This window comes from Pundamilia nyererei, unplaced genomic scaffold (assembly GCF_000239375.1).
Source record: "Pundamilia nyererei isolate P.nyererei 1_Seehausen unplaced genomic scaffold, PunNye1.0 scaffold00020, whole genome shotgun sequence".
Classification (NCBI taxonomy): Eukaryota; Metazoa; Chordata; class Actinopteri; order Cichliformes; family Cichlidae; genus Pundamilia; species Pundamilia nyererei.
In genome coordinates, this window is record NW_005187421.1 from 3,235,354 (window position 1) to 3,262,658 (window position 27,305).

The 27,305-nt window shown below is 39.6% G+C and overlaps 1 protein-coding gene across 10 annotated transcripts in view; it reads right to left on the minus strand.

The window, feature by feature from the left end:
* Nucleotides 1-220: 220 nt before the first annotated feature.
* LOC102208390 (LIM and calponin homology domains-containing protein 1) overlaps nt 221-27,305 on the minus strand; it is a 79,665-nt gene continuing 52,580 nt past the window's right edge. Inside the window, exons 8-29 of one of the 10 annotated variants that reach the window (XM_005726535.1) lie at nt 23,879-24,137; nt 22,314-22,586; nt 19,530-19,916; nt 18,213-18,248; nt 15,939-16,065; nt 15,523-15,680; nt 14,583-15,069; nt 12,612-12,941; nt 12,176-12,281; nt 11,966-12,057; nt 11,488-11,593; nt 10,839-10,913; nt 9,373-9,401; nt 8,648-8,761; nt 7,041-7,133; nt 6,712-6,879; nt 6,153-6,247; nt 5,564-5,716; nt 4,820-4,915; nt 3,795-3,903; nt 3,061-3,163; nt 221-2,154 (exon numbers count right to left, since the gene is read on the minus strand). In XM_005726535.1, the coding sequence (XP_005726592.1) occupies nt 2,129-2,154; nt 3,061-3,163; nt 3,795-3,903; nt 4,820-4,915; nt 5,564-5,716; nt 6,153-6,247; nt 6,712-6,879; nt 7,041-7,133; nt 8,648-8,761; nt 9,373-9,401; nt 10,839-10,913; nt 11,488-11,593; nt 11,966-12,057; nt 12,176-12,281; nt 12,612-12,941; nt 14,583-15,069; nt 15,523-15,680; nt 15,939-16,065; nt 18,213-18,248; nt 19,530-19,916; nt 22,314-22,586; nt 23,879-24,137 (3,422 nt within the window). In that variant the 3' untranslated portion in view covers nt 221-2,128. Of the gene's footprint in view, nt 2,155-3,060; nt 3,164-3,794; nt 3,904-4,819; nt 4,916-5,563; nt 5,717-6,152; nt 6,248-6,711; nt 6,880-7,040; nt 7,134-8,647; nt 8,762-9,372; nt 9,402-10,838; nt 10,914-11,487; nt 11,594-11,965; nt 12,058-12,172; nt 12,282-12,611; nt 12,942-14,582; nt 15,070-15,522; nt 15,681-15,938; nt 16,066-18,212; nt 18,249-19,529; nt 19,917-22,313; nt 22,587-23,878; nt 24,138-27,305 lie in introns of all 10 variants that reach the window. The other 9 variants (XM_005726534.2, XM_005726541.1, XM_005726536.2 and 6 more) reach the window with 9 other exon arrangements.

The following is a 27,305-nucleotide window of genomic DNA, read 5'->3' on the forward strand; positions in this document are numbered from 1 at the left end:
AAAAAGGACCAAAACAAATACGCTGTGATTACAGGTGAAATGACTGAGCATAATATTTGTCCGTTTACTCATGATTCCAGACCTGAAGAGTTTCGCTTTGTGACACTTTTAACAAACTGGCATCTTACTAAATGTACATTTTAAAGCATTTATTTACTTTTCTTCTGTAATTTTATTGCAAAATGACCAGACAGAAGCAGGGCGTTAATGTATAACATTTTATTTATAAACATACAGTATGCTATAAATGCAAATGCATTTAAACATCAAATTAATCTATATTTCGCATAGTGCTCAGGTGAATATTACAATAAATACAGAACAGACGTAAAAGGTTTCATTCCCCAACTATCCTGCGATAAGAAGACCGTCTGAATATAGAGCTCCGTCTCAAAGATCCCGCTATAAGAGACTGGGCTTGACAATTATTCGTTAACTAAATTGAGAAAAAAAAAATACACAATCATAACAGAAGTTTAAAAATACTGTAGATCAAGAGATGACCCCAGAGGGGAAGCTTGGCTATAGGACACAGTTCAGGAGGAGAAAAAGGAGGCTGTTTGCTAGTTTGCTTTCATACAGCAAATCATTTGGTTTTAGGCTTAAACGTGCACTTTTTTTCATTACATCCACAACACATAACAGGAAGAGCTCTTCTCATACACCTTAAAAAAGAAGCAAGTGACTGAAAATGTGCAGCCAGCGCCACAAATCTTTAGTTTTCATCCAACCAAATATTGCACAGGTGCAGCTGCTGCTGGTATATGTTTATAGTATTTTTGCTCTTTACCTAGTAATAACGTGTATTAGTGATTTTTTTTTTAATTTTCAAGGTATAAATGAATTCTATCATTGAGCCATTATCAAAATTACCTCAATTAAAAGCATAGAGAAGTCTATATCACTCTAGAATAAAACATCCAAATTAAATGAAATTTTCCCCTGCAGTATACATAATCTGTCTTTTACCAAGTAGACATCACACGCTTTATCTCATTTTATTCCAGTCTTTGCATTTTTTATAGCACTGCAAACCACAGAGGAAGGGAGGCGGGGGAATTAGGAAATCAAATTTGAGTGAAAATAAACAGTACTTATCAACTAAAATAAAGCGTGATGTGAGGGAGAGCTGCAGCCTTCTTGTCTGCAGTTTAAAATTTGGCCAGATCCCTCCAACAAAATAAAATAAAACAACATAAAATAAAGGAGAAATAAAACACCATCATACAGCTGGTGTTTTTTCCTGCATCACCTTGCTTTCCTAAGGCACATTGAAGTCTTGACTTTCCAAGCTGATAGATTGGAAGAGGAACAACCTGCTGTGACCCAAAAGCACAAAACCAGCTTTTAAGTCCTGTTATTGCCCTAATGATGAACCTACATCCATACTATGTCTTTATACTCGAAGCTAATTTTATTCTGTAAAGAAAAAGAGACACTGGAGGTCACTGCAATGGCCAAAGGATAAAAATAGTGGCTTGCTCTATATTGTATTTGAGTCTAAATAGTCACCTTTATTGCACTTTCTATATCTGTTTGCTGTAATTTATCACTTAACTGAAGGAGGATACATTTATTAATGTGTTTTGGATTAAACCTGTTTAGGCTCTCTGTCTGCCTAGCTGCCTTACCGCATAATCTATATTCTTTCCAGTTTTTGGATGCTTATCCCTCCAAATTAAGAAAATCTCTCTTAAACGATAAAAAGTGATATAATATACTGGCAATAATTCACATTTTTGAACACCTTGTTTGTTTTTGTGTGTTCATTCAGACAGTACAGGGCATCAACATAGTCTACCTGTGTTTGAAGCATCTGCAGATGTGTTTTCTTTTCAACATGGCTGCCGCCTCAGAGCAGTCTTTTTCTCGCTGCTGCGTGATGAAACACAGTCTGTGGTGGCATGAGGACCAATCAAATCCAGATTTCACTCATGCATCAGATGACACACATATGAAGATTTTTTTTTCCCCCACATTTGGGCCACATAATGAATCTTGAATGGTTATCGAACTGCAGAAGATGCAAAGATTCTGACACGCTGCGAAGGACGTGATTTGCAGATAATCAGGTTAAAACAGGGATGGGGGGGTTCTTCCTTTGAACCTTGTGCTTGTCAGTCGAGCGTCACAATGTGGTTGGCTGTCCGGCAGCTTGACAGGAAAGGAAAAGAGGGGAAAGAGAATCAAATTGGCAATTTTTATAAACCACAATTGTTTTTCTGGGACTTCATGTTCAAGGACATGGAGCTTTAATGAAAGAAGACCTTCTTAATTTGAGATAAAGACTCAGGAGTTTTCTGATAGAGGCCCTGATTTGATTTTGCGGTTTACTGATCCCCGAATGATAACGGCTGTTGAGAGGTTACTGAAACACGAGCTGTGTTGTTTGAAAAAGTTTTGCTGTTGTGCAGTAAAGGTGAAAGGGACAGAAAGTTACTGTCTTCCTCTTCTGAGTGCAACACCCCCATTTCCTCCTTCTGCCCGTTTCAGCTTCACTGCATCTGGTGCACCTGTATTAAGCTGCGCTGGCGAGGATTTTCATATTAAAATACACTTGTCCTATCAGCCTCACAGTTACGCTGCAATAAAGAGTCTAAGTTTTGAAACACACTGAAAAGTTTTAGCATAAAATAGTGTCAAGTTTACTTTGAAAACAATAAATCAAAATAAATTTGGTTTGTTTTTCTACCTGGTTCATGAGAGCCGTATTTACTGCTGCTGCTCACATTATTAAAATCTGCATTTATTTATCATTGAAAATAAGACATATGGCCAACATTAGCAAACAATAAGGGAGAAGAATACCTTTCCTTTTTTTTTTCAAATTTTATACAAAGATTAAACTTTTTGTTTTGTGAGGATGATGCAAAAAGATAGTTATTTATTTCTGGTTATTTTTAGTTATTTATGGTGGTGTTTTGTTTTTTTTTAATTCCGTACACCCTGACCACAGATATAAACATTCCTAGGGAACGTTCCATTCTCCCTGGGAGACATAGATATAATGTAGGGGGAGACAGAGGAGGAAGACATAGGAGAGGGTTCAGGAGGACTCACAGCGGGAGCGGATGTAGCACTGGTGGCAGTTGAGGAGGCCGTTTTTTATTCGAACATCCGTCCCTGTGGTTGTATCGCCTAACTGTCCTTTACACACGCCACACTGAAGAGAGAGACAGAGGGAAATTGCAAATGTTGTTACCAACTGTTGTATCCTAAAGGAGAAGCCTGGTGTTCCCCTAAGTGTTTCTAAGTGTCAACAAATCCAATGAAAGACTTCATTAAATCTTTTTGGCTTTCAAACCTTCACTTTCTGTGGTACTGAGACTCAAACCAATTATTTCTACTAAAAGGTGGACATTTTTAAAGACAGATCACATACAGATGGGTGACTGATTATTATTAAATCCTTTATTTATACAGGCTGTCCTTTTCCAAGTTCAGGAAGAATACGGAACACAGCTAATTTTAAAATGTCCTGTGACCTGTTATTGTAAGTGCTGTACATAAATTTAATCAAAGAGCAGAGGTAACCAGGCAGTCTTTGAAGCAAAGCCTTGTAGAGCCTCATCGATTCAACTGATACTCTTACACGTGTTTGATGATTTAAAAATTGTTTGCACTTGACTTGACCTGAAATATTTGTAGACTATTGTCTGAAGTAAAAAATGAAGAAAAACAACAATAATTTAACCACTCTTATCTTTTAACACTGCTACTCATTTTATCTAATCTAATCTGGATAATACACAAAACAGAGAATGACAAAGATGAGCACTCTCTCTTTCATCAACCTTAAAGCAGTGGATGTGGAAATAGAGGCTGAGGGTCTCTATGATCATGGCAGCCCCTTTCCCTAATGGCTGACCACAGCTGGAACACAGCTTCTTCCCACTGACAGACCTATAGGAGAGAGAGAGAGAGAGAAGTAGGAAGACACATAGAAGGAAAATCACCAATATTAAGATAGAATCTGGTTTTCCACTCTTATGTTTTGTGGTGCTCTTTTTGACCCCTGCTAACTTGTGAGTCTGTATATTTAAAATATTGAAAATTCATTGACTAGTATGCTGACTTAGCTCCTGGGGAAAAGCTAATATTTCAGGGGTTTTTGGTGTAGCCAAGAGATCCAGACTCTCTGTTCCTTCTATCAGACTCTCTGTTCCTTCTTTGAATGGAAACACATTTGAAAAAACAACATTATCATCAGACAGTAGATGTGTTTTCAGCAAATGCATCCCCTCTTTTGATCTCTACAAGGACTGCTCACCTGTGTGTAACTTAAGCCTGCTCAAACACGATTTGCCAATAAAACTGCAAACAGAAACCAGAAAGCCAGAAGTCTTATTCATTCCCTATAGATTCTGCAGGCAGTTATCTGTGGCAGAGATTCATGTACGTGCTGTCTTGTGCTTTCACTGATGTTCAGCAGAGGCTGTTTGCTGACATCATGGTGTACATGTATGTTTTTGGTCTCCTCTGCGTGCTGTTAACTGCATTTTAAAAACATGTTAACTGAAAGAAAACATAATTTCGTAAAGCTGGATAATGGATCATTTGGAGCAGTTTATGTAAATATGCTCATTGTACGACGATGAAACATAAAAAACAAAACTACATAAAATGAATGAATACACTGCTACTTCTCGACTCCACCATTCTTTGGTTCTATTCAAATACCATACAGGTTAGAGGGTAAATGCTGCTGGTACATGTTATGAGCTGGGTGGAGAAATGCAAGCAGCAAAGCAGAAAATGACAATGCAGAAGTGAATCACAAGCTCCCTTTCCTCCATGTGGGCCATTTGTGATGCAATACCTGTTGGGTGCTGGAGGCAGTGCGTCAGAGGGTGGTGGGCATGCTGCAGGGGTTTTTGATGAGCTGCGGCCCATGTTATTATCAATAGGGCCACTCCTGGAAATGGACAGCAACATGCAACATGGCGATGACTCGCAGTTACAGCGACACTATTGGCTGTCAGAGTCAGACACGAGCCAATCCAAGACAGAACAACAGTCAAATCTGCTCAGTGATGTTTGGATAGATCCAGCATTACTTCATCCATTAAAATGCATTGTTATGTGTTACTATAGTATATGATTCTGCTGATAAGGTTTATAACACTTCGGTCATGGCAAACAATAATGCTGCTTCAAGTGCTGGAAGACTATGAAGCAAAATGCAGGTATAAGATGCCACCTGGTGGCCAAACAGCATAACAGGAGCTTTTACTCCAACACAATAGAAACCTGCTGGTTTCTGGTGTGATTATTTAAAATATGCATTTATAACACAGATAATATATATATATATATTTTTTTTTAAAAAGCAGAATTTTTCTTTAAACTAAAGACAATGGACATGAGAGGATAAAATAATGTTAAAGAATCACACTGCAACATGAACACATGGCATATTATGTGTCAGGACAAGAAACTGCATTAATGTGCATGCTTTTAACCCACCTCTATTTAGAAGAGGAAAACAAATGGAAGCTATTAGAGAATAATATTCAGGAACTGTGGCAGAAGCTACACTGAAGCCTTGTTCTCTCTCACACACCTTCGTCCTCCTGGAGGTTTGCTGCCGTCTGCTGGGAGTTCTTGTTGTTTCTTGACTGGAGTTGAAGACTTGGCCAGCACCGGAGGAAGCTTTTGGCCATTCTGTAGGCTGTGACCAAATTTCTCCACCTGACTGCTGCTCTGACTCATTGAGCTGATGACAGCAGAGAGAGAAATGTGCTGAAATGATCGGTCAACTGTCAAAAATACACAGAATTCAGACAAAGACACAAAACAAAATACCGTCATGGCCATAGCCTGCAGGATTTGTTTCATCACACAGAAACAGGCGGATCAGTCTCACTGATCTCATTTTATCATTTAATAGTTCATCATTTTAACCTGAGAGCAGTTCTCTTCTAAGCTGATTTACCTTTACCTAAAGTATCAAAATCAAAAGTGGCTCTCAATTTAAAACTGAACCTTTTAACTCATTTGCAAAAAAACAAAACAAAGAAAGCCCTCCTATTTATGACCAAATATAGAGCAGTATTCTAACATTTAAGCCTCATTAAGTGCTACTGTGGATTAAGAACTTATTATTTGAAAAAACATTGGAACATTTACTTAATGGAGACACCTTAACTAACCTTCTGGCTGTTTTCATGCTGTCATCAGCGGTGCTGATGTCACTAGTCCGGTCATTTTCTCTCCGTTTCAGATCCACGCTCTCTGTGCTCTCCCTCTGTGGCAGCAGGTAAGAAACAGCAAACTGTTAGCTGACCAGCCTCGATGTCCTCTTAAGTGACTTTCAAAAATAACTTGAGCCAGTTAAAAAGTAATGAATTTAGCAATAACTTATATTTATCATACTTATCATATATGCTATTAAAATCCAATGAAGTGCTCTATATGTGGTTGTGGCTTGTTTACAGCCACATATTGTCAAGACCAAATTAAATAATGTAATTTTGTGCATGCATCAAGGAGCATCATAAACATATTCATATATACACTATATTGTAAATTGCACCTTTTTTTTTTTTTTAACTTGAACTCAGCTAAACGAGGTAGCAAACGAAAATACTTTATTAACAAAACAAAACAAAAAACATGTCACATGCAGGTGTTCTGGCCACTGTTCATATGAGGGTGAATTTATACAGTGTGACGGTACACAGCTCATATTATGATCAATGCGCTATTCACCGATTGCCTCTCCAGCAGTTCCTGTTTACGTTCCCAGTCAGCAAGAGAACGAACGATAGTGTCCTGAGGATCAGTTGGGAGAGAGGAGAGTTCACCTCGACTGGGGGAGGGCAGGGCGGAAGAGCGGGGCGTCAGAGGCGTCACAGTTTCCTCCAGTATCCGACGCTCCTGTTTTAATATGAACATAGATGAATTTTAAACCATAATTTCGTGGTTAGCTGGTTAGCGAACTTCAGATTCACACACACATATTACATGTAATTCAGTTGATATTGTTAAGCAGAAAAACCCATCACAGGTGCTGTCAAGCAAAAAACACACCCACACACCTCCTCGTGGTACTTCCTCTCCTCCTCTGCCACCTCCTTCTGTGCTTTCTCCCACTCCTCCTTCAGTTTCTCCTGCTCACGCTGGTACTTCTCCTGTTACCATGGCAACACAACACATGACATGCAGCACAGCAGAGAGGAAGACTAAACTGTCTGCAGTTGGAAAACAAAGGCAATGCGCAGACATATCCGACATCAACAGAGTACTGAGAGACTTTTCAAAAGGCCAACCAAATGCTAAAAATTCTCTGCTTGTGATAATGTTTTAACTTGGTCCAAGAAGACAGAGAGCTGCAATAACAGGCACACGCTACAACATTTCCATGCAGAATACCCTCATTATGCACTTTAACTATGTGAAACTTGATGTACAGACATATGTGAAGGCAAATTTAGCTTCCTATCCACTGCTATGCCTAAAAACAGATTTTATATCTGCTTGTTAGGAACAAAAAGCAAACAAAGGAGACCAAAAGCAGGCAGTGCAGACAAAAGCAGAAAGCGTATCATGCAGAAGCTCTCAAACAGTGGGTTCCTACACAATTTTCAAAACTCCATTTAAATGTTCTTTGGTTTGGAGTATGGTTTATGGTTTATAACTGCCTATATCCAATAAAAGCAGAAAAAACACAAACATATTTTCTCAGATTACCTTTTTAACCTTTTAGACTTGTGTAAGAACCCCAAAAAGAAGGCGCCATTTACAGACAACACATAGACAACACAGACGCAGGGAGGCTAAAAGGAAGTAATGAGTACACTGATGCACCAGACATTCATCCATTTCAGCGCATCTCATCTCAAACCATCCTGCAACAACTGGAAAGAAGGGAAATCGGCTTTCATCACTGCTTCGTCTTTTTTCAAGATAACACTGTAGATGAGCTTGATAAATAATGGACACTGCAACTCCATTAAATGTTGACAAGTGTGTGGACTTGAGATGCACCTGTTATAAATCGAGGAGAGAGAGGGTGACTTGGGCAGCAGCAACAGCAGCAGCTTTGGACAGAGTCCTTGCCTCTGTCTGTGGCTTGAGATGGAGACAGTGAGGGAATAAAACCAAAACAGAGGTTCTTCCACTGCACAAAATCGCCACCTAATGGTTAAAGTGTGCACAGACGCAGCTTGGGGGGGATGGGGGTGAGTTTGCCTTTACAGGAGGATGTGTTCAATACAAAACAAATATGGAGGCAAGCTTTGAGAGCAGCAATGAAATGTGGTTAATACATCTGACTGTAAGCGGAGCAAGTCAGTGACTGTGCAGCTGTGCAGCAGTGTGGTCTGGATTCATGTTAGAAATAATCTTTAACAGCAAAATTCAGTAACAACACCTGCTTTCCACACCGGCTGCAATTTATTATTATTTTTGTTAAATCACCTCATTTGTAGAAAGGAGTCTGAGGTCTCACAATTAAATGTCATTAAAACCTCAGGGGCCGAGACTGACCACAACCTGTCATGTCTTTCCACAAAACTGGTTTGTGCTGCTAAAACACAATATATCATTATAGCACACTGTAGGTATGTTGTTCTCTATAAGAAAGCTAACCCCTAACTTTGCAGCCTCATGCACCATGCTTGACTCTTTTAGGTATACTGTGTACCTGCAGCATGCGCTCCTGCTCTTGCTGCCACCTTTCCTGACGCTTTCGCTCCTCATCCGGGTCCCAAGACCAGCGGTCTCCCCGCTTGGCCTGGGGTAACACCGGAACTGACACCTGATAGACCCCAACACACACACACCCACACACACACATATCACCATATACAAATATCCATGCACACATTCACATCCAACCACAACCCATTCACGCACAGATCAACACCAAAGTGCACACACATCCACCACAAAAAAAAGTAGAAGAAGAGAAGGGAGGAGACAGAAATAGTTGGTCTACCACAACAGCACTACTCCAATGCTAGCCAAAGGACTCCTACTAAGGAGAGAAGAGACAGAGAAAGAGAGAGATGAGCTTAAATGAAAATAAAATAAAAGCAGTCTCAGCCATCGACTACAGCATCATCATCTGGCATGCTACATAAACAGCTTTGTGTGTCCTATAATAATTAGCTGAGGCGCCTAAAATATGACAGTATGTGAGCACTGAATAATAAAACTGAAAGATTCACATGCAGTCATATTAATGGTTTTCTTGCTTTGCGTTTCTGTTAAAGTCTAAAACACCTTTTTCACTCTTACCTGTTGTATTTTGTGTATTCCCTCCCTTCCGTAATTGTACTTTTACAACATTAAGCTAAACTACTGGTGTACCCATGGTACTGCAGGAGGGGATAAGCAGTAAAAAAGGGTTTTTGTGAATTTACTCACATTTCCACGGTGATCCTTTTCCGCCTCTTCTACAGAGAAAGGAAACAGCGGTTAAAGCAAATGAGATATTTGGACACAGGGGATCAAACTAAGTCACTCGGATATTGAGGAAAAAGACAACACGCCAAGTGCTGATTTCCTGAGGAGTAAAATGGGGATGAAAGAAAACAAAGACAGAGCTGAGTCCACCAAGAGCAACAATCATAGTCAGTAAATTAATAATTTGTCAAAGGTTCAAAGGTTTTATTTTGTCTTTCTAGTTAGAAAAATGTTGATATAAATTGAAACTTTGCCTCTTACTAGGTCAGGTTTTGTAGGTTTAACCAGTGTGTGGAAAACAGCTGAACATTATCTTTTTTGACCTCGTCTGGCCAGGACTCTCTTTCAAGGATGAGGATGTACACATCCTGGACAGGGAGGAACGCTGGTTTGAGCGCGGAGTCAAGGAGACCATTTACGTGAAAAGGGAACGACCTCTGAATCGAGGAGGGGGCCTAAGGGTACATCTTTCAGCATCTTACAATGCTGTGATTGCAGCCATTCCCCAACTCTTTGTGAATGGAACTCATGGCCATTGATCGGCGGTCTTTGATCAATGGTCATGAGAATTTGCATAATTATGATGAAGGAACTGACCTCCCAGCCCTTTGTTCCTTCAGTGGGCTGGTTTCAGTCATTATGCAAATATACTGTTTATAAGATTTGGGGAAACCTGCAGTCAGCTGAGACTGAAGACGTCACTTGGATGAGTGACGAAACGTTTCTCCCACAAAACGCTACGCCCAGATGAACAGAATCAACTTTTGGAGATTCTTTTTTTGAAATTCACACTTGCATGCAGAAAGACTGCTACGCAAAAGGAGTCCACAACAACTTATAAATAACAGTCAAATGTTCAAATGATCCAAACAACAGATAAACCTTACACAATTAAATAAATTTCTGTTAGTTAAGGCTGTAACTACAGTTCTGTGAGAATATATTTCTCCCCTACCCAACATCTGGCTTTCCCACTGCAGTGGGTACTGATTAATGCTGATCACAACTTTAATAGAGCTCTAATACACACCAGATGTTAGAGCTTTTGGTGGAAAAGCCCCCATAATGTGAAGCACACTGAGGCAAGCATGAAACTAAAAGTTAAGCAGGTCAAAAATGTGTACCGGGTATAATCTTCTTTTAATACATTGTCAAAGGGCACTTCTTCTCATTAAGAGCTTCTGTAAACATGATGAGAACATCTTTTACAACAACAAGACACTGATGAGCCAGTAATACTAAGAATGAGAAACTTCAAAACACATTTAAAACACAGAAAACGTCACTGTTCGTTCACAAAAACATTGGAAATGAAGGAATAAACAAGAGATGGGTCTGGGGTCTAGCCCTTGGAGAAACGGCAGGGAAGCCCTGTGCACCAGCACTCAAGGGCGGAAATGTGATCGCCACGAGTGGAGGGAGTTTACCTTGCAGAGCGAAGAACTCCCAGCGTAATTTAGGGCTGCTGGTTGCCAACGAAGACCTGACACTGTTTGCAAGCTCTATAGCGAAATAAAATAAAAATGTGCAGGTGGAAGGAAAAGAGGGAATTAGGGGAGAAAGGGAAAGAAAGGAGGAAAGAATAAGGGATAGATGTCAAAACCAGGAGGTGGAGAGGGTGCAGATTGCAGCATTCCTCCTGTGATACTGTAAGTGGAAACTGGAAAACTGGTATAAAAAAAACTAAAATTAAAATAAATAAAATAAAATAAAAACCCTTAAAGAGCAACACTTTTTCCCCACATAAAAATTAATTCCAGTTTGGTTATACAAATTATGAATAAAAACAAATAAGAAAAAAAAACAATAAAGCAAGGCAGATTTTTTGATTGATGGACATGCAATCCAACAAAACATCTCCCTTATGAAATAAAATGGGATATACTACAGCGATATGATAACAAGTCTCATCATGATCGCAAACCTTTGAATGCCCTTTAATCATAGCAGCAAAGCAAAGTGACATATTGGAAGGCAAAAAGAAAAACAGGCACTAACAGGGATTTGCTGATCAAGCATCTAAAACAATAAGTATGGTAAATAAGCCAGATGTCTGGGTGTTAAACATGTACATACCTGCTTTTGTTTCCCATTGCTGGTGATAAGCAGATGATCCTGGTGGAGCTGAGCTTGATGACATCTCTGACCTCGGTAAGAGCTCCTGGGAGCAGGGATCATTGGCCTGCAGGTAGATTTAAGATTATAGAATAGAACGCCTTTTATTGTCAGTATACACATGTACAATGAGATACAGAGCATCTCCTACACAGTGCAGATATGTAGGAAAAGAAAGGGGGGTGAGGTGCACAGGTCTGCAGCACTATATACATACAAACAGTATTCAAAATTTTATATGTACAAATATACAAATCGGGAAAAATAAATAAATAAATATTGTTATAAATTTAAGGATTGCACCGTGGTGATGGTAGTTGTGTAGTCTGTGTATAGAGGGAAGTCCTTGGATTGGGGGGTGGAACTGTTATGAGTGCATGTTATCCACTAGATATCTACTAGACAGATGGCTCATAATTTGAGTTTTGATATCACCTACTGGCTGATATGACTGTATATCAACCCCAGACTGGACAAGATTAGAGAGGTCTTCACTAGATGGTTTGGACATTTCTTGTTCTTGTTTGGCTTCTGAAAAAAAGACATCCAAGAAGTTTAAAATCTACTAATATAGTTGCACAGTGTTGCATGAACTTCAGTAACACGTGTTTGTTCTAAAAGTAACCACAAGGTGTCAGCATACTACTACCTGCAGGTGGGTTTTGATGAGCTACAGCATTTGGCTTTTCTTCCTCTGAAGCAGCTGCTGTCTGGTTTCCAGTCTTTCCAAAGCTTTCCTGTGGCTTCTGCAGCTCCTGTAGGGGTCACATATGGATTTCTTTCTGAATGCTAAACTAAATTCTGCAGATCAAAGGGCCTATGTTGTGTAAGAAGTACAAACGAAACATGATATTTCAGACTTGAAGAGTTCAATCTCAACTAAATTTGGGCAAAATCATTGCAAGATGCATGATATAATGCATGGCAAGGAACAGATTACAGGGCAAGTATTCAATATACGGCATTATTGAGAGAGGCAAAATACTCTGCACCCAGAAAACTGGGCTTGGAGTAAAATACCCACTAACCATGCTTCTTTAAAAGACAAAAAAATGTAAATAACTATAAAACATCGGAATTCTCACTGATGGGAGTGAGGTGGGCCGGCTGGGTGGTGTTGACTCAGTGACTTTCTCCTCCTGGACCTCCTGAGTGTCCTCAGAAGCTATCTCTGTAACATCTTGTGTCTCCTTTGCCTTTGTTGACACTGGACTTCCTTCCCTAGAAGAGGTGTGGGTACTGTGAGGGAGTGAGGTTTCTGACAAGGGAACATCTACAGCACCATCTACAGTGCTGTTTTTGCTTTGGGAAGGGGATGCCTGAAAATGGGGAGGCGAGTCCCTCCCTTGACTCTCAGGTGTGGTGGGAACATCGTCACTTCCAACGTCACCATTTACTCGCAGCAAACCATCCACCTAGGTAAAAAGAGAAAAAGTTTAATGTTTAATTTTCTGTGTGTAGTGTTTATACCCTTCGCTTTTCAATAAATGGCTTCAACATGCATTAATGTTAAGAAAGCAAGCTGAACGATATGGCTATACCATTCAATTTTATTTATTTTGCTCTAAATCATAACATATGCAATTTCAAGGTAAGATTACAGTATTGAACCACTCATTTCTAGATAAGAAGGCGCTTATTGTCCAATTTATTCTTCATTCATTACATGGATAAATATAGAAATCCTGAACAACACTGACTGCGAATAAAAATGTAAAATAAACCACGCCAAAAAACCCAGTGGCCTCATTTGTGGTCATTATGAACCTCTCTTCTCAGTTAGTAATTAGCTATTCATCCAGCTCACAAGACCACACTGCCCTCTATGAACAAGAGGCACTAATATATGTGCGAAGAGCTCCTAGTGAGCGGTAACTCAAGACACGGTGGTAAAGATGGGTGAATGCAGGCTCAGTCTCCCCCTCTCTGCCTCCACCTTCTCATCCCTCTCCTTGCAGCCTGTGTGGGCTCTCTTTGTCCGTCGGGAGCCCACTTCACATTGAGAGGGTCCTACTTGTCAACTTCTTAAGTCAATAGGGAACAGAGGGCTCCATTGAAACCCAGGCTTTGCTCAGACTCCTGACAAGGAATTCCAGAAGAGTGCTTTGTTCCATTTGGTCTGATAATAATCTTACCCTCCTTCTTTTCCACACCAAAACATAAGATCTCATCATGAAAATTCCCATTTTGTAATTTTTTTCTAGAAGAAAAGGAAATGGATCCCGTTGAGAGTACTTCGAGCTAAATTGAAACATTACATGCTTCTTCAGGGAGGGGATGTCTTACATTTTCCTACAAACCAGCCGGCTCATCACCATGGCAGTTCTGTGGTATTCTAATGTAAATGCCAAGAGACCCAGAGAGGAATTTACCCACAAGGAGGGAAACCGACACTTGCAAGTAACCACATTTGAAATGGTCAAGGCCTTAATCACCTTTAGACTAACAAGATCTTATCTTCTTTTTTGTATATAGGAATAAAGCTTTAGAATCACTGTGTACACAACCTGAACAAGAAGCACCATACTGTATATCCACAGCAGCCCTGAAGCTTCCTGTGACAATACCTGCAGGCAGTGCAAATGTTGAAAGCAGCTGGATTGTCAGCTGCTTAGTGCATAGTCATAGTCCAATATGTTCATGTACATGTTCGATGAACAGACACTAAGAAAGTGGGAGTCATATGCACTTCCTTCTATACCCAGGCAGCATCCTAGCCTAAACCAAACTGGGTATATCTAATAGTGAGAACAGATCACACATGAATGGGATTATTTCCTGCTGTGTCCCACGTGTGAGAGAGGGTAACATCTGCCAATGTTTTGGACTGAACCTCCTGACATTGTTCATGTGCAAAAACAGCTAAAAACAGGACTCAGTATTTGGAGTAGACAACTATGAACATTTTAATTGTTGTCACCTTAATCCTTAATCTTAAATGTTTCCACGTGTGAATTGTGGTGCAATGAAAAAAAATATACTGACATCTGTGTTCTCACATTCAGATATATCTAGGTAAGTCAATATCTGACCTCCTTCGCCTGAGTCAATCATACCTTGTTGTTCCAAGTTTCACCTCCTGCAGGTCGGGCCTGGAAATAAGGCTTGGGCATCAGCAAAGGCACCGGTTTGGGTGACAGGGCTCGGGTTGATGGCGGTTCAGAGGAGCGAGAGCGTATCTGAGACCGCTGGTGTGAGGACGGTTCTTTGGGAAACTCCTCGATTCGCGCCTCAAATGTAGAAGTAAACTTTGGAGTCGGGGCAGACTGCTGGCGCAGATACCTCATGGGCCCATTGAAGTCAGAATCGAAAGGGTCTGGTGTCGTGGGAGAGGCTGACAGGGAGAGGGAGAGCGGGAAAGGTGAGGTGGGGAAGGAGGGGTCAGCGGATATGCTGCGGTCCAACAACTTTGGCAGCTGCAGGCGTTCGAGGACTGTTTCGCTTATGGAGAAACGCTGGGCGTAACGTTGGAGAATGGCAGTCGCCTCCTCAGGAGTTTTGGCTTTCTTGTATGCCTGCCGTAGATCCTCCTCACGACGCTCCCTTAGAAAGAAGAGAAAGCATAGCAGAGGTAAAGCAGTTGATATAACAATTATTTGAACCTACTCTTGCTTTAGCCAAGCTTTGTCTAAAAAGACAGATACAGAAATCAGTTGTAATTGCTACCAAAGGCTGACTGGTTGCTGTCAAACTCGAGAGACCTTTTTTTTTTTCTTCACTGCAAAAGATCAGTTTCTTCTAGTCATTTCACAATCACTCACACAATCTGCTCTTCCTTTTAATTTCTGAAGGAGACCTATTTAAAGTGAACTCCAGGAGGAGCTGCATTCACCTTTGTGCCTGCTGACAGCAATGACAGGGGACATATAATTCTCTTCTCTGAGAATGACCCAGTTTTTCTTTACTTCTGATATCATACTGTGCAAAGAGCTATTGGCGTTCCTGTGGTATACTCATTAAAGCGGTTCTCAGTAGGTTGTCGTGGATGTAACTTACTTGTCCTCTACTATCTCCCTATAGGTCTTGATGCTTCTTCTCCTCTGAGAGGTATAGGTGTCTCCTGACATCAGGCGCTCCATCATCTTCCTTTCCTCCTCCTTTTTGATCAGATCCTGGGAAATACTCCTCCTCCGACTTTTCCATCGGGCCAGGTCCTGACACCCATACAGACAGATTCAAAGTATGTCCTGGTTCAGCAGCACTTTGAGCTCCCTGTTATTTTACTGGGGCACAGCTAAAATGACTTTAGAAGACGCTTGTATAACAGGCCACAGGCAGTAAAACCATAGCAGTTAAAAAGGAATAATGAAAGTAATGCAACGATGTAACAAACTGCATACAAATAAATATCAGTCCCATGAAACAAAGACCGAAAGATACAGAGTGAGCGACCTAATGTCTGAGAAACTCACATCCTGCCAGTGGTCCTCCTCTTCCTTCATTTTGTTGTACTGGTTATGCATCCGCTCATGACGCACCTGACTGTGCGGCTGTAACGTGGCTTCTTCCTCACCACGCATGTCGATCATACTCACACTCCTGCAGGCAAGGGGAAAAAACAAGCAGTAAATATTTAAATCAAACTGGGCTTATTAGCTATACTACTAGTGATTCTATAGTACATGATGTACTACTACTGTAATGGTGTTTTCATTTTGTCACCGGAACACAATATAAAAATAACTGCTTTAACATATTCTATACTTTCAATGCAACTTTGAAGAAGTAACATGTTTAATGTTGAATAAAAGCTACTTTTGACTGCTCACTTAATCATAAGATGTCACCATAGCAAGTAGGCCTACATGTTTGATCTGGCAGATTTCTTTTTACACCAGATGCCCTTCCTGAAGCAACCCAAAAGGGATTTCTCCCTCTTCCCGGAAAACTGGGATTTTTCTTTGCTTATAAGGCGAGTGTGTAATCCACTATACTACTGGAGCCACTGAAATGGTTAATGTCAAATAAACACAGAAAATTAGCTTTACCATGTATACCATGGAACAGTCCAAACAGAATGTATCAAACAAACCACATCGTTCAAAAACGACGTCAATTTATCATAATGAGGAAAGGTAAATAAACTGGTGCCAGTGTCTCAGAGAGATACCAAAAATAAAATCATTGTTCCATGGAAACATGTTTTTAAAGGAAACTTCATGCTTGCTTAGTAAGCAGAACTAAGATTTTATCCAGCCCATTGTTCCCTCGGAAGATCAAACAAAGATTTCTGCGTCTTTGCTCTTTTGATGGATTCGATATGTTTCAAAACACATTTAAATACATTTAATATCAGTTTCAATCCGAGTTCATCAGATGCAACAATCAGTATGATCTTCATACAATCATTGAATCATTAAAGGCGGTTTACATTTCTCTTTACATTTGTTCTGCAATGGCGAAACAGTTTTACATTACAGATGAGACAGAAAGTACAGCTTTATTGTTAGAGGCATGCAGCAACAATGCATGTTGATCACAGAATTAGAAAGCCTAAGAGCAATGACAACTGTCTTAACTATGTGAATATAGCACCTGTCTATTTTTAGTACTTTTATGTGCTGGCAACAGGTAATTTTCAAAGGTATCGCTTGGCTTACAGTCATAAGTTACAAAAGAGTGGCACTTAGATGGTACTCACTCACAAATGCTTTTTGGTTCTCACTGAGCAGTGTGTGCATTAAAGAACATTGCAGCAGTACAGTATTTTCACACCAAGGGCAACTGCACTTAAGCAATCCCCTGTCATCATGCTGCACTTTTAGCTGTTGTGTATGGGATTAAAAGGGACTGGTTGTTGGCAGGCTGGTAGAAATGGCTGCTTTACATGACACATGCAGCTGGCTCGCAGAAGCACTGAGGATGAGTTTAGCAAGTCCTCTCCACATCCTTGGCAGCAGGCACGTTGAATAAATTTGAGAGAAATGGATTGTTGCCAGGCAAAGGCAAAAAAGCACTAAGTTTATTGAAGCCATATTTTCCATGATAAGCCTAAGAGCCAGGGACACAGTTTGACACTGTTGAAGCACACAGCCAAAAATGTCCACCACAAATCATTTAACTGCAAGCAGCAAAATCTGCTTATTTGTGAGACATTTATGTTTTCCATGCAGAAAAAAGTCGGCACATAAGATCGCCTTGTAACAAATGCTGTCATACATCAGCACCGACTGGCTGCACTGATTCCCACTAATACCTCTACGAAAACAGAAATCAGATAAATTACTGTCATTGCAGAAAACATTTTGGTTCCATTCCACATTTGTTTAGACTATGTGGTGTTTAACATGTCATGTCAAAATTGCCCCAAAAGATGAATTAAAGGAATGATTTATGACATAAGGGTATCGATTCCAGTAAAGTTTGAGGTTCTATGGGCCACTTCACATGATCCGTACCCTGGTAAGAGCATATTATGGTTAAATGACAGCATAATGCAGCATTTTTTTTAACACAAGATTGTCAATATGAAATTAATAAAGGAAAAAATAGAACTTTTATAAATATAAATTGCTGTCAGTGGCGACATTTTTCTAAATTCCTTCAATTTCTGGCAGATTTCCCCACTTCCATGACCTATTTCCAACAATGAACAAATGATTTAATGACTTATTGAGCCAGCTCTATTTTGTACTGCAGAGCAATGCCAGGCAGCTGAGCCTGTGAGGGGTAAAAAGACAACTTACTGCGGATCATCTGACACACAATCTGTGTGGCTGAATCTACAGAAGTCAGAAAGCATGGAGGGAAAACACAATCACAAATGAACACAACACTCTGAAGAGAGAAACATCTCATCCACGCGTGCAAATATTAAAAAGCCATGTTTGCAGCTGATAATGAGTTAGTTTGTGACTACGCACCAGCTTAATTTAATTACTAATGCTTGAAACAAATATGTGTGGTGATCTTTGGTTGTGTTAGCTCCTAGGTTAAATGACAAACCTCAAGCCAGACACAAGGGGGCAGTCTTATCCAGAACACAAATTTACTGCAGCACTAAAAGCACTGCTGGCATAAAATAAAAATAATATAAAAAAAAAAAAACACATTATATGGCCATGATCTTAGAATGCAGCTGACACTAAACTATTGAAAAAAGAAAGAAAAAAAAGGAAATGCATGTTTTATTAGACAGCACAAGGGTAACATCAAGGATGCAGCTGTCTTTGTGTCTGTGACCACCACTTGTAGGTTTGGCCTTAACCACAAAGGTCTTCATACAGAGCTGTCTCTGATGTTGGAGGGGTGTGAGAGACAGTGTGGCCTGTGGTTTGAATCTCACAAGATGGGAAAAAAAAGACTAAATCAAGACCAGGCAGATTGTTTGCTAAAAATGGTATTTGTCATATGGTATGTCCTAGTAAAACATCTATTTGCCATATGTTTTGGGGTAGATAGATGTGTGGCTGGGAATATGCTTTAAAGTCAGCTTTACTATAGAATTTCATTGGCACACTTTGAACTATCACTGTGTGATTGCCAATCTAGATTTGGATTCAAAGATATAGACTGAAGAATTACTCATCGATTTTGGTTCAAACTGGATCAAATTTACTTCAGAATGCACTGAAGTTGTTTCCTAATTTGAAATCCCTGAACAGCTCAAAAGCTGCCAACTAAAGTCATGCACAGTTAATCAAAAAGCACATTCTCAAATGTTTCTACTTTCCCAAATTAATCAGTAACAAAAAAGCAAGGATAAGAGAAAAAGTCAACTTTTCAGACTTTCCATGCAGCCCTTTTCAACAACAGATTTTAGCTGGCACTATCAATTTGCCTTCATCTAAAACAGGTAAAAAAGGTCATGCAGTCTTCAGATAGTGACATTCATCATCCACAGAGAAGCACTGCAGTCTCACGTCAAGATCACATGCTGATATAGAAAATTCAAAGGGATCATGGAAATAGAAGATCCCTTCACTTTGAAGTGAATTAAGCCGTTTTAGCTTAATGCAGCAAAGTTTCATTAAATAACAGTGTAGCTGTTGGAGTGAGCTCACTTTGCTGGAAGACTGCTGTCCACCCAAGACGTGCCTTCATCCATTTCAGTCTGTGGCTTTCCCTTCTGCCGGCACGTATCAGTCGTTTCTGTTGATGCGGTTGCCATGGCAGTGGGCACGGGAAGGAAGCTAGACGGACTCAGGGTGACGATACATTTGGGTGAGGTCGGTATTTGACAAGCCTGTTTATCATCTCCTTTTGCATCTGCAGCTACCAGAGAACCAGGAACTCCTTTCCTTATTGCGACATCCTCCTGGTGTGTCACAGGTGAATGCTTCCCAGCTGTGTTGATGGGGCTCGTTTGAAACACGGAGGCGGCCGTGGCATTTGCTGCTAGGGTCGACGAATGGTGGAAGAATTCCTCTGAGCACGAGCGAGCTGGAGTACTGCAGAAAGCAAAGCAAACTAAACCGTTTTGCTGCCTGGTTATTATCCTACATCATAAGACAGCATTCCTCTGGAGAAGCCTAGTTTTTTTTTAAAGACATAAATCTATGAAAATAGCGCATGGTCACAAATTCCTTCAGAGCAGACAAAGTCAAAGCAAAATTCACAAAACAGTCTGCTGTTTGTCATCCTGTGATGAACAGCTACTTTCTGGGAGGCTTATTATTGGACTGTAAATTCCCAGAATACATGGTAGGGAGGGAGAGACTGGCCAGCTGCCGGCAGTGAAAAGGCCAGGCTTCAGTCCCAGCCTGCTCAGGGTCAGGGAAGGAAGAAGGCCTCATTTCCTTACATCCTGAGGGTGGGTCGAATGTTCATGTTCTCTGTGAATGTTTGTTTGTGTGTGGACACATACAGTACATTCTTGTGTGCATCCATATTATATATACATATATATGTATATTTCTGTGTGTCCATGTTTCAGTTGTGCATGCAGCTTTGCTCCTAGCATATGATTGCAGATTTGATGGAAATATATTGTGATATAACTGGAAAGCAACCACTTGGTTCTTTTGTTCTCCCTTTCACTTGATCAAAATTTATGTTCGATTGAAAAAAATCTAGAGAACAACAGATTTCTGATACTTTAGATGTCAAACAGATTTGGTCATTACTGCAACTACAAAAACAGCTAAAAAAAACATGGCACTGGGTATCTGCTCTACTCAACTAATTGAGTGAAACAGCAAAAGCTCTTAAAAAGGATGTGTCAACATTGCAAAAACCAATTAGCTGAAATTGAAAAAAAATTCTAGCCTTGGCTTTATTCAGGAAATATGCAAGATGGGGAAATCCATATAAAATATCCTACAAATCCCCTTTGTCTCGGACAACCATCCGATTTCTATTGAGGATTCACTCCCTTAACATTCTCAATATTCAATCAATGTCACAACATCTGTGCCAGAAGACAATGCTGGAAACTGGAGGCATGACTCTCCAACAGCACTGTGAACGAAACGTCGGTTTGACTAGGAAATAACACCGGATAAGGCCGGACTGCGAAATTACATAAGAGACCTAAACTGACATTTTTCAAGGAGCACTGCAATCACATTGGATTTGTGTGAGCTGTAAAATATACAATGGCATTGTTCTTTGACAGCTCATAATCCTCACCTTGTTTCCTGACACCAAATGTATAATTTGAGACTTTGGGTTGTCCTGCTGCGTACAGACTTTCTGAAATATATAAGCAAAAGGCTGCAAGTGCATTACAGTGTGTCTGAAACTGGTTTAAATAAGATGTGACCCTCTTGCTAACTTACTGTTACCCAAGACTGGATAAAAGGAGCAGTGGAAAAGATGATCTGATAAAAGCAATGCCAAAAAGAAAAATTAAACACCAGCTGGAAAAGTTTTCTACCATGGAAACTGTCTTGAAGAAAACAGTTCTTAGAGATGTTTGTTGAGTATCGTGACTATCACAAACATTGGTTTTGGACAGGTACGCTACAGCTGAAATAAGCAAGATCAATTTTTCAGTGTTTTCTGTGGCATTCAAGAGGATTAGAGTCAAATATATCAAAACTTGCACATGAAACACAGCAAAATACCACTTGATGTAGAATAAGTTAACCTTTTAAAAAACAAAAGTTCAGCTGAAATATTTCTGCTGACTCTACTCATGACCAACAATAATAAAGATCTCTACACACTGAGCACTAAACTCTTCTATCATGGACTTGCAAAGTTTCTTCCTGCAAAAACCAATTGTTGGCATTCACCAGGAGGTTTTAGGCAGAGCCAAAAGAAAAATCATCAGTATTGAAAAAACAATTTCAATTTTGCTCATTTGGTGATTGATTTTCCAAACATAGCAGGAATAACTGTCAATCAAATGGTCAGATTTTTACAGAAAACGTATACATTTCTATCAAATCTGTCAGAAAATCCATACCATCCATAACGTTATTGCACTACCACCCAAAATGCCTATTCTAACCCCAAACAACTCCAAATACTGTTTATATATTATTATCAAACTGGAGTGTAGAATAACAACAGTGTCATGCTATTCGTTTTTCATTTACCTTGGAGCTGGTAGCTTAAAGCAGATATGGATAGTGGTGTGATAATTTTACTTTATTTACTTTTCTGACCCCCCCCCCCGCCTTAGCTGTGACACTGCACAGAGCTCTCTGCAGCCACCTAAAAACTTTACACATATAAAATAAATTTTTGCTTAAAAATCAGAGAAACAATGTGTAAAAGTACAAAAATAAACTTGACGGGTTAAATTAAAAAAAAAAAAAACAACATAAAAAATAGTAATTACAAAAAGGAATGGGGATGTTGATATCTGGTATTGAGAAAATATGAGTGAAGGTTAAGACCTTTGCTCAGAGGTGACCATCAGATGAATTACAGTCTCTCTTGGGGGCTCTGCTTGGGGCTGGGGGAGACTACTGGGCAGAGGCTCACTTCTCCTTCTTTTGCCTGCTGTATGGATCTCAATGCAAGGCGGAGATGCAGACTGCCTCCCTTCGTGCTTGTCCTTTTTAATGTGGTTCTCCTTTTGAATCTGTGTACAGGGTTTAAGGGGCAGGGCGGGGGATGGACTAGGGGATTCTCCAGGAGGGATTTCTAAGCTACAGACCTCATTTAGACTGAGGCATCACCCATTCATGCAACACACACACAGGAGAGGAATACGTAATCACATTGAGAGTAAAATTAGTCACATGAGGATAATCACAACATGATGGTCATAAGACATCAAGCACAAACAGATGTAGGGAGGGTTGGGGAAAGAACGAGTGAAGGACACACCATGACATAAAATAATAAGAGGTGAAGTAAAGAGATGGAGAAGGAGGGAAAGAGGAAAAGAATAAATGCAAAATCAATATGTGAGCTTTGATGGATGAAAAAAATAGGGAAATAACCAATTGGGTGGCAAAACTTTTGCGAGATCCCAAGTTTGTTTTGCGAGATCTCGCAAAACTTTTGCGAGATCCCGAGTTAGTTTTGCGAGATCTCGCAAAAGTCCGTCTTAATTTTTTTTTCTCCCATGTCCCCTGCGGGGCTCCGTACTAAACACCAAACTCAATCTAGTCAATAGCAAACAAGCAACATCGGAAGCTACAAGAGACAATCAAAGCACATCAAGGAATCTGCTGAGCAAGCAGAAATCTGAAACTTGTGATGAAATTTGCATGGTGTCATGCCAGACTATTTCAAAAAGACCTTTTGTTTTAAATCTGCTTCAGACATTTGCTTCAGTCAGAATTAGAGCCAATGAAAACCCACATCTGGCCTCTATTAGCCACTCACATCTGTACAATACTAGAAAAATAATCAAAAGCTGAGAGGTTTTATTACAGACATACGCAATTTGACATAACACCTAATCTTGCCAGTTACTGTAAAAAAAAACAAACTCAAACAAACAAACCCCCCCTAAACATCACTCACACACAAAACATTTTAAAACATTGAAAAATCTCCAACAGCTGATTTGTTTTATCAGTTCTGTATTAAAGTAATTACTTTAAATTATTTCATGGTCTACATCCATATCTACTAATCTCAGCCATCATCTTCAGGCTTATTAACAGGATTTCTGGGCAGTCAAACTTCTTCCATCCGCACCCTGAACTGTGCGCTTTCAGCCAGAACTTTTTAAACAAGCTTTAAAAGGGTTTATCTGCACCAATCAGTGTCAAGCCACAGTGGTGTAACATGTACCCCTGATAATCTGTTCATTAAGCTATTAAACTTCTTTGTTTCTTATTTTGGATTGTGCCCAACTTAACAACAATTGTATATATCGACACACAAACAACAGACACCTTTTAGTATTCCATACATATAATATTATATGATATTTTCAGTTAGGCTAAACTAAATGCCTTTTTGATAGCCAAGTCACAAGAGCACTCTCTAGTGTTACACCTACCTAAGAGGTCTGTCACCCCCTACAGGTGAAGTGGCGGTACTCCAGCTCTTGCGTCCTCCCTCCTCTTTGTCGTTGCTCTTTTTGCGTAGTGGCGTTGGCAGATATCCACTCTGGTTGCTCTTGTTGGGCAGGTACTGGTTAAAGGGTACGGCGGTTCGTGGCTCGCTGACAGACGTCCGTCGTGCCAACATGTCATCCTTACGAACGTCTGGCATCTTCCGGTGAGGAGCGCCGTCAGACTCCGAGTCGCTGCCACGGCCTAATGAGACGAACAGAAGTGTTCACTGGCACCAGAGGACACATTTTTCATCAAAATTGTATTTTTTTTAACCCATATGGAAGAAACAGACTATACTACATGTTATATATGCACTGTGTGTCTTTAGAGACTACACAGCGATGTCTCTCAAAAAGTATTTTGCATGAGAAAAACATAACCACTTTTTTTGCATTGGTCATGGTATGATGCTGTACATCTTGATATGATATGACAGAAACACTGATTAAAAGTTCTGAAATTAAGCAAAATGGCAGGAACAATGCTACCTGCTCATACCGATTTCCTTTACCTTAATGCTAAGAAAAAATAAGCTAAAAACAACAAAACTCAAAGTGTGATAGAAGTAATCAGAAACTCAGATATACTCTACAAAGCACCCAGTTCTCAGCCCATTTACACTTGTGACAAATCATGTAAACACAAGTATGTGTTATATTAAAGCCCCCTTTCAATCACAATGTGTTCAAAAAACGATAAAAAACTACTTCATTTTAAGTATCCTACACAGCAAGAAAACTGTATCTTGCTGAGTCATTGCAAGAGAGAGACAGAGGGAGAACAAGAGGGAGACATAAGAGATTAAACCCAAAAATAAGATCAGAGGAAAAACTGTTGATTGAGGAGTCTCGTGGCAGAAAGCCCAGATTTATTTCTTTAAACCTTCATATACGCTTAACAAAATTACAGTGGTCTAATAGTGTTATTATATGCAGTGCATTTTTGCCACAGAGCATAAATCAGATGCAAGCCTGTTTTTATGAAACAAAGCAGGTGACATAAATCATCACTAAATTTGCATTGTGCAGCTTGTGCTGACTAAATATTAGCACGCAGTTAGACACGGAGTAAATTCTTCCTGTGTGAATCAGATTTTAAACATAATGTTAGCTTTGTAATATCAGTGGTAACACCTGGCTTTGCAGAAGTTTATTGCTTAAGGACTTTCCCTACTTGGGGTCCTAAATTCCTCTGTGCGATGGCCCACTGTGATCCTCTAAAAACATATAGAAGAAAGAAATGAAACTCAGTCTCATTCAGCAGGTCACATGTTTATAGTTCCAGTGATTTACTGAAGATATACCAGTCACATCCACGATTACTTGGCAATGTTTTGCAAACCAAAGCCTAGATATGTTAAAACCCGCAGCAAACAGATAACTGCAGCCTTGCTTTATTCAAGGTCGCTAAAAATTCCTCTCAAAGATGTTCAGCACATGTGCTACTGTCCCCTCCCTTTGAGTGCATGTGTACTCAGACTATGACCTATAAATTTATGACTCAATGTATATATATTCAGAGTACAAACCCAGAATTTTAACCAGATCTGAGTCATAAAATCTTCCCTTAGTTTTGTGGACATACACGTGGAAGCAGCTGTCACATTTGAACTTGTGAAAAGCTTCTTTTTCTATCAAAAGGCTTTTTATGTGGTTTCAAAGATTGACAGATCAAGGTCCAAAAAAGACTTCGAGAAATCTGCACTTCTAACAACGAAGGGTTCAATTATGGCTCTTAACCCATGCAATGGAAACATGAGGGACTCTGCCATCCAAGTCGATCCATCTTTAAGGAACAACATATGTTTTTTACAGGATGATGTGCTCCCTCTGCACATATGGTAATAGTGAAGCTTGGGGTTAGTGTACCAAGATTTTAGAAAAATATAGTGACATCAATAGTCATCATCATCATCATCATCTAGTTATACTGCATTACGAAAGAAAAAGTTACAAAGTGTAGTTCAATAATGATCGCAGTAACTGAAAAGTTGTAACGAATGTCCAAAACACCAAGTATGAAAAGACAAAATGTAAGAACAATGTGAGAAATAATTAATTCAACAATGTGTTGCTAACTACAAATACGTAGCATTTATTATAACTGTACAATGCAAAAAGAAAAACTGGAAGAAATAACACAAATGTACTACTATTAATACCAATAGTAGTAAATAAGTAACTAATACGTAGTATGTATTATTTCCAGTGCATGGAAGCACATCAGTTGCTGATGAAAGTGCATCATCATTAAGACATCCAATGAATGTGAACAAACGTCAGCTTTGTTATATTCATCTGTGAGTCCGCTATTGTCTGAGTGACTTTTATCATCAGATGGTGAGTGCGAGTGTCCATGTGGGTGTCTGTGCACATGCTTGTTTTTCTGACCACTCGAATGTGATCAGAAACACTGACCACATACACCGTACACTGCTGAGACTTTACATCATAATGCACCAACTATCCAGACATCCGAGGCACAAGCCTTCAAGGGAACTTCAAAGAAGAACAACAGGAATGACTACTGAGCTGCCGGGTCCCCAGCTATATGTGTCCGTACAAGCGTTAGTTACACTCTACATTTTAGTTTACAAAATTAACAGTTGTTGCCTTTATATAAGATCATTTTCATTTCTATGCAAACTAAAATTAAAACAAATTAAAAAAAGATTCCAAGTTTGAATACAGACAATATCATTCTTACAATCATAAACTGTTTATGTGGCAGTACGAGAAAAAAGCTATGCTTTCAGTTTATGATGATTTTTCATTGATTATGTATGAAGCCAGGAGTCTGAAAACATAGTTTTCAGACACTTTGGAGAGATATTTTCTACAAGACCTTTAAAACTATCTCAATTACATCATTCAATCATTCTTTCAAACGGCTTTTGACTGGCAGTGGGCGCTGCCCTGTAAACAGAGAAAGTGAGAAGGACAATTTTACTATAGAAGCCCACAAAAGTGCCTCATTTATCCAAACCGTATCCATCTCCACACATAGCCCAAACAAAAGGGCATTGCCAATATTGAATTTCTCGATTGAATCAAAGTTCCTAATTTCTGTCAGGGTGAAGTCAGTTTTCAGTGCTGAACAGAGAAAGGGCTTTGTCTAAAGGTCAGGGCAGGGAAAACCTGCTGGAGTCAAGTTTGTATGGATGTTAACAAAAGGATTCTTTTTTAACCCAGGGGGCTAGATGTACTCAAAGCCCCCTGGGTTAAAAATATCTAGTTTGTACCTGTGGGTCTCATTTGATCACTGATATTTTGATAACCAGGAATAATAAATATCACAAGATTGTGTGATGTTAAATATGTAGCTTTTGAAAGCATGTATGCATCACAAAGTGCTTCTGAAATAAAATAA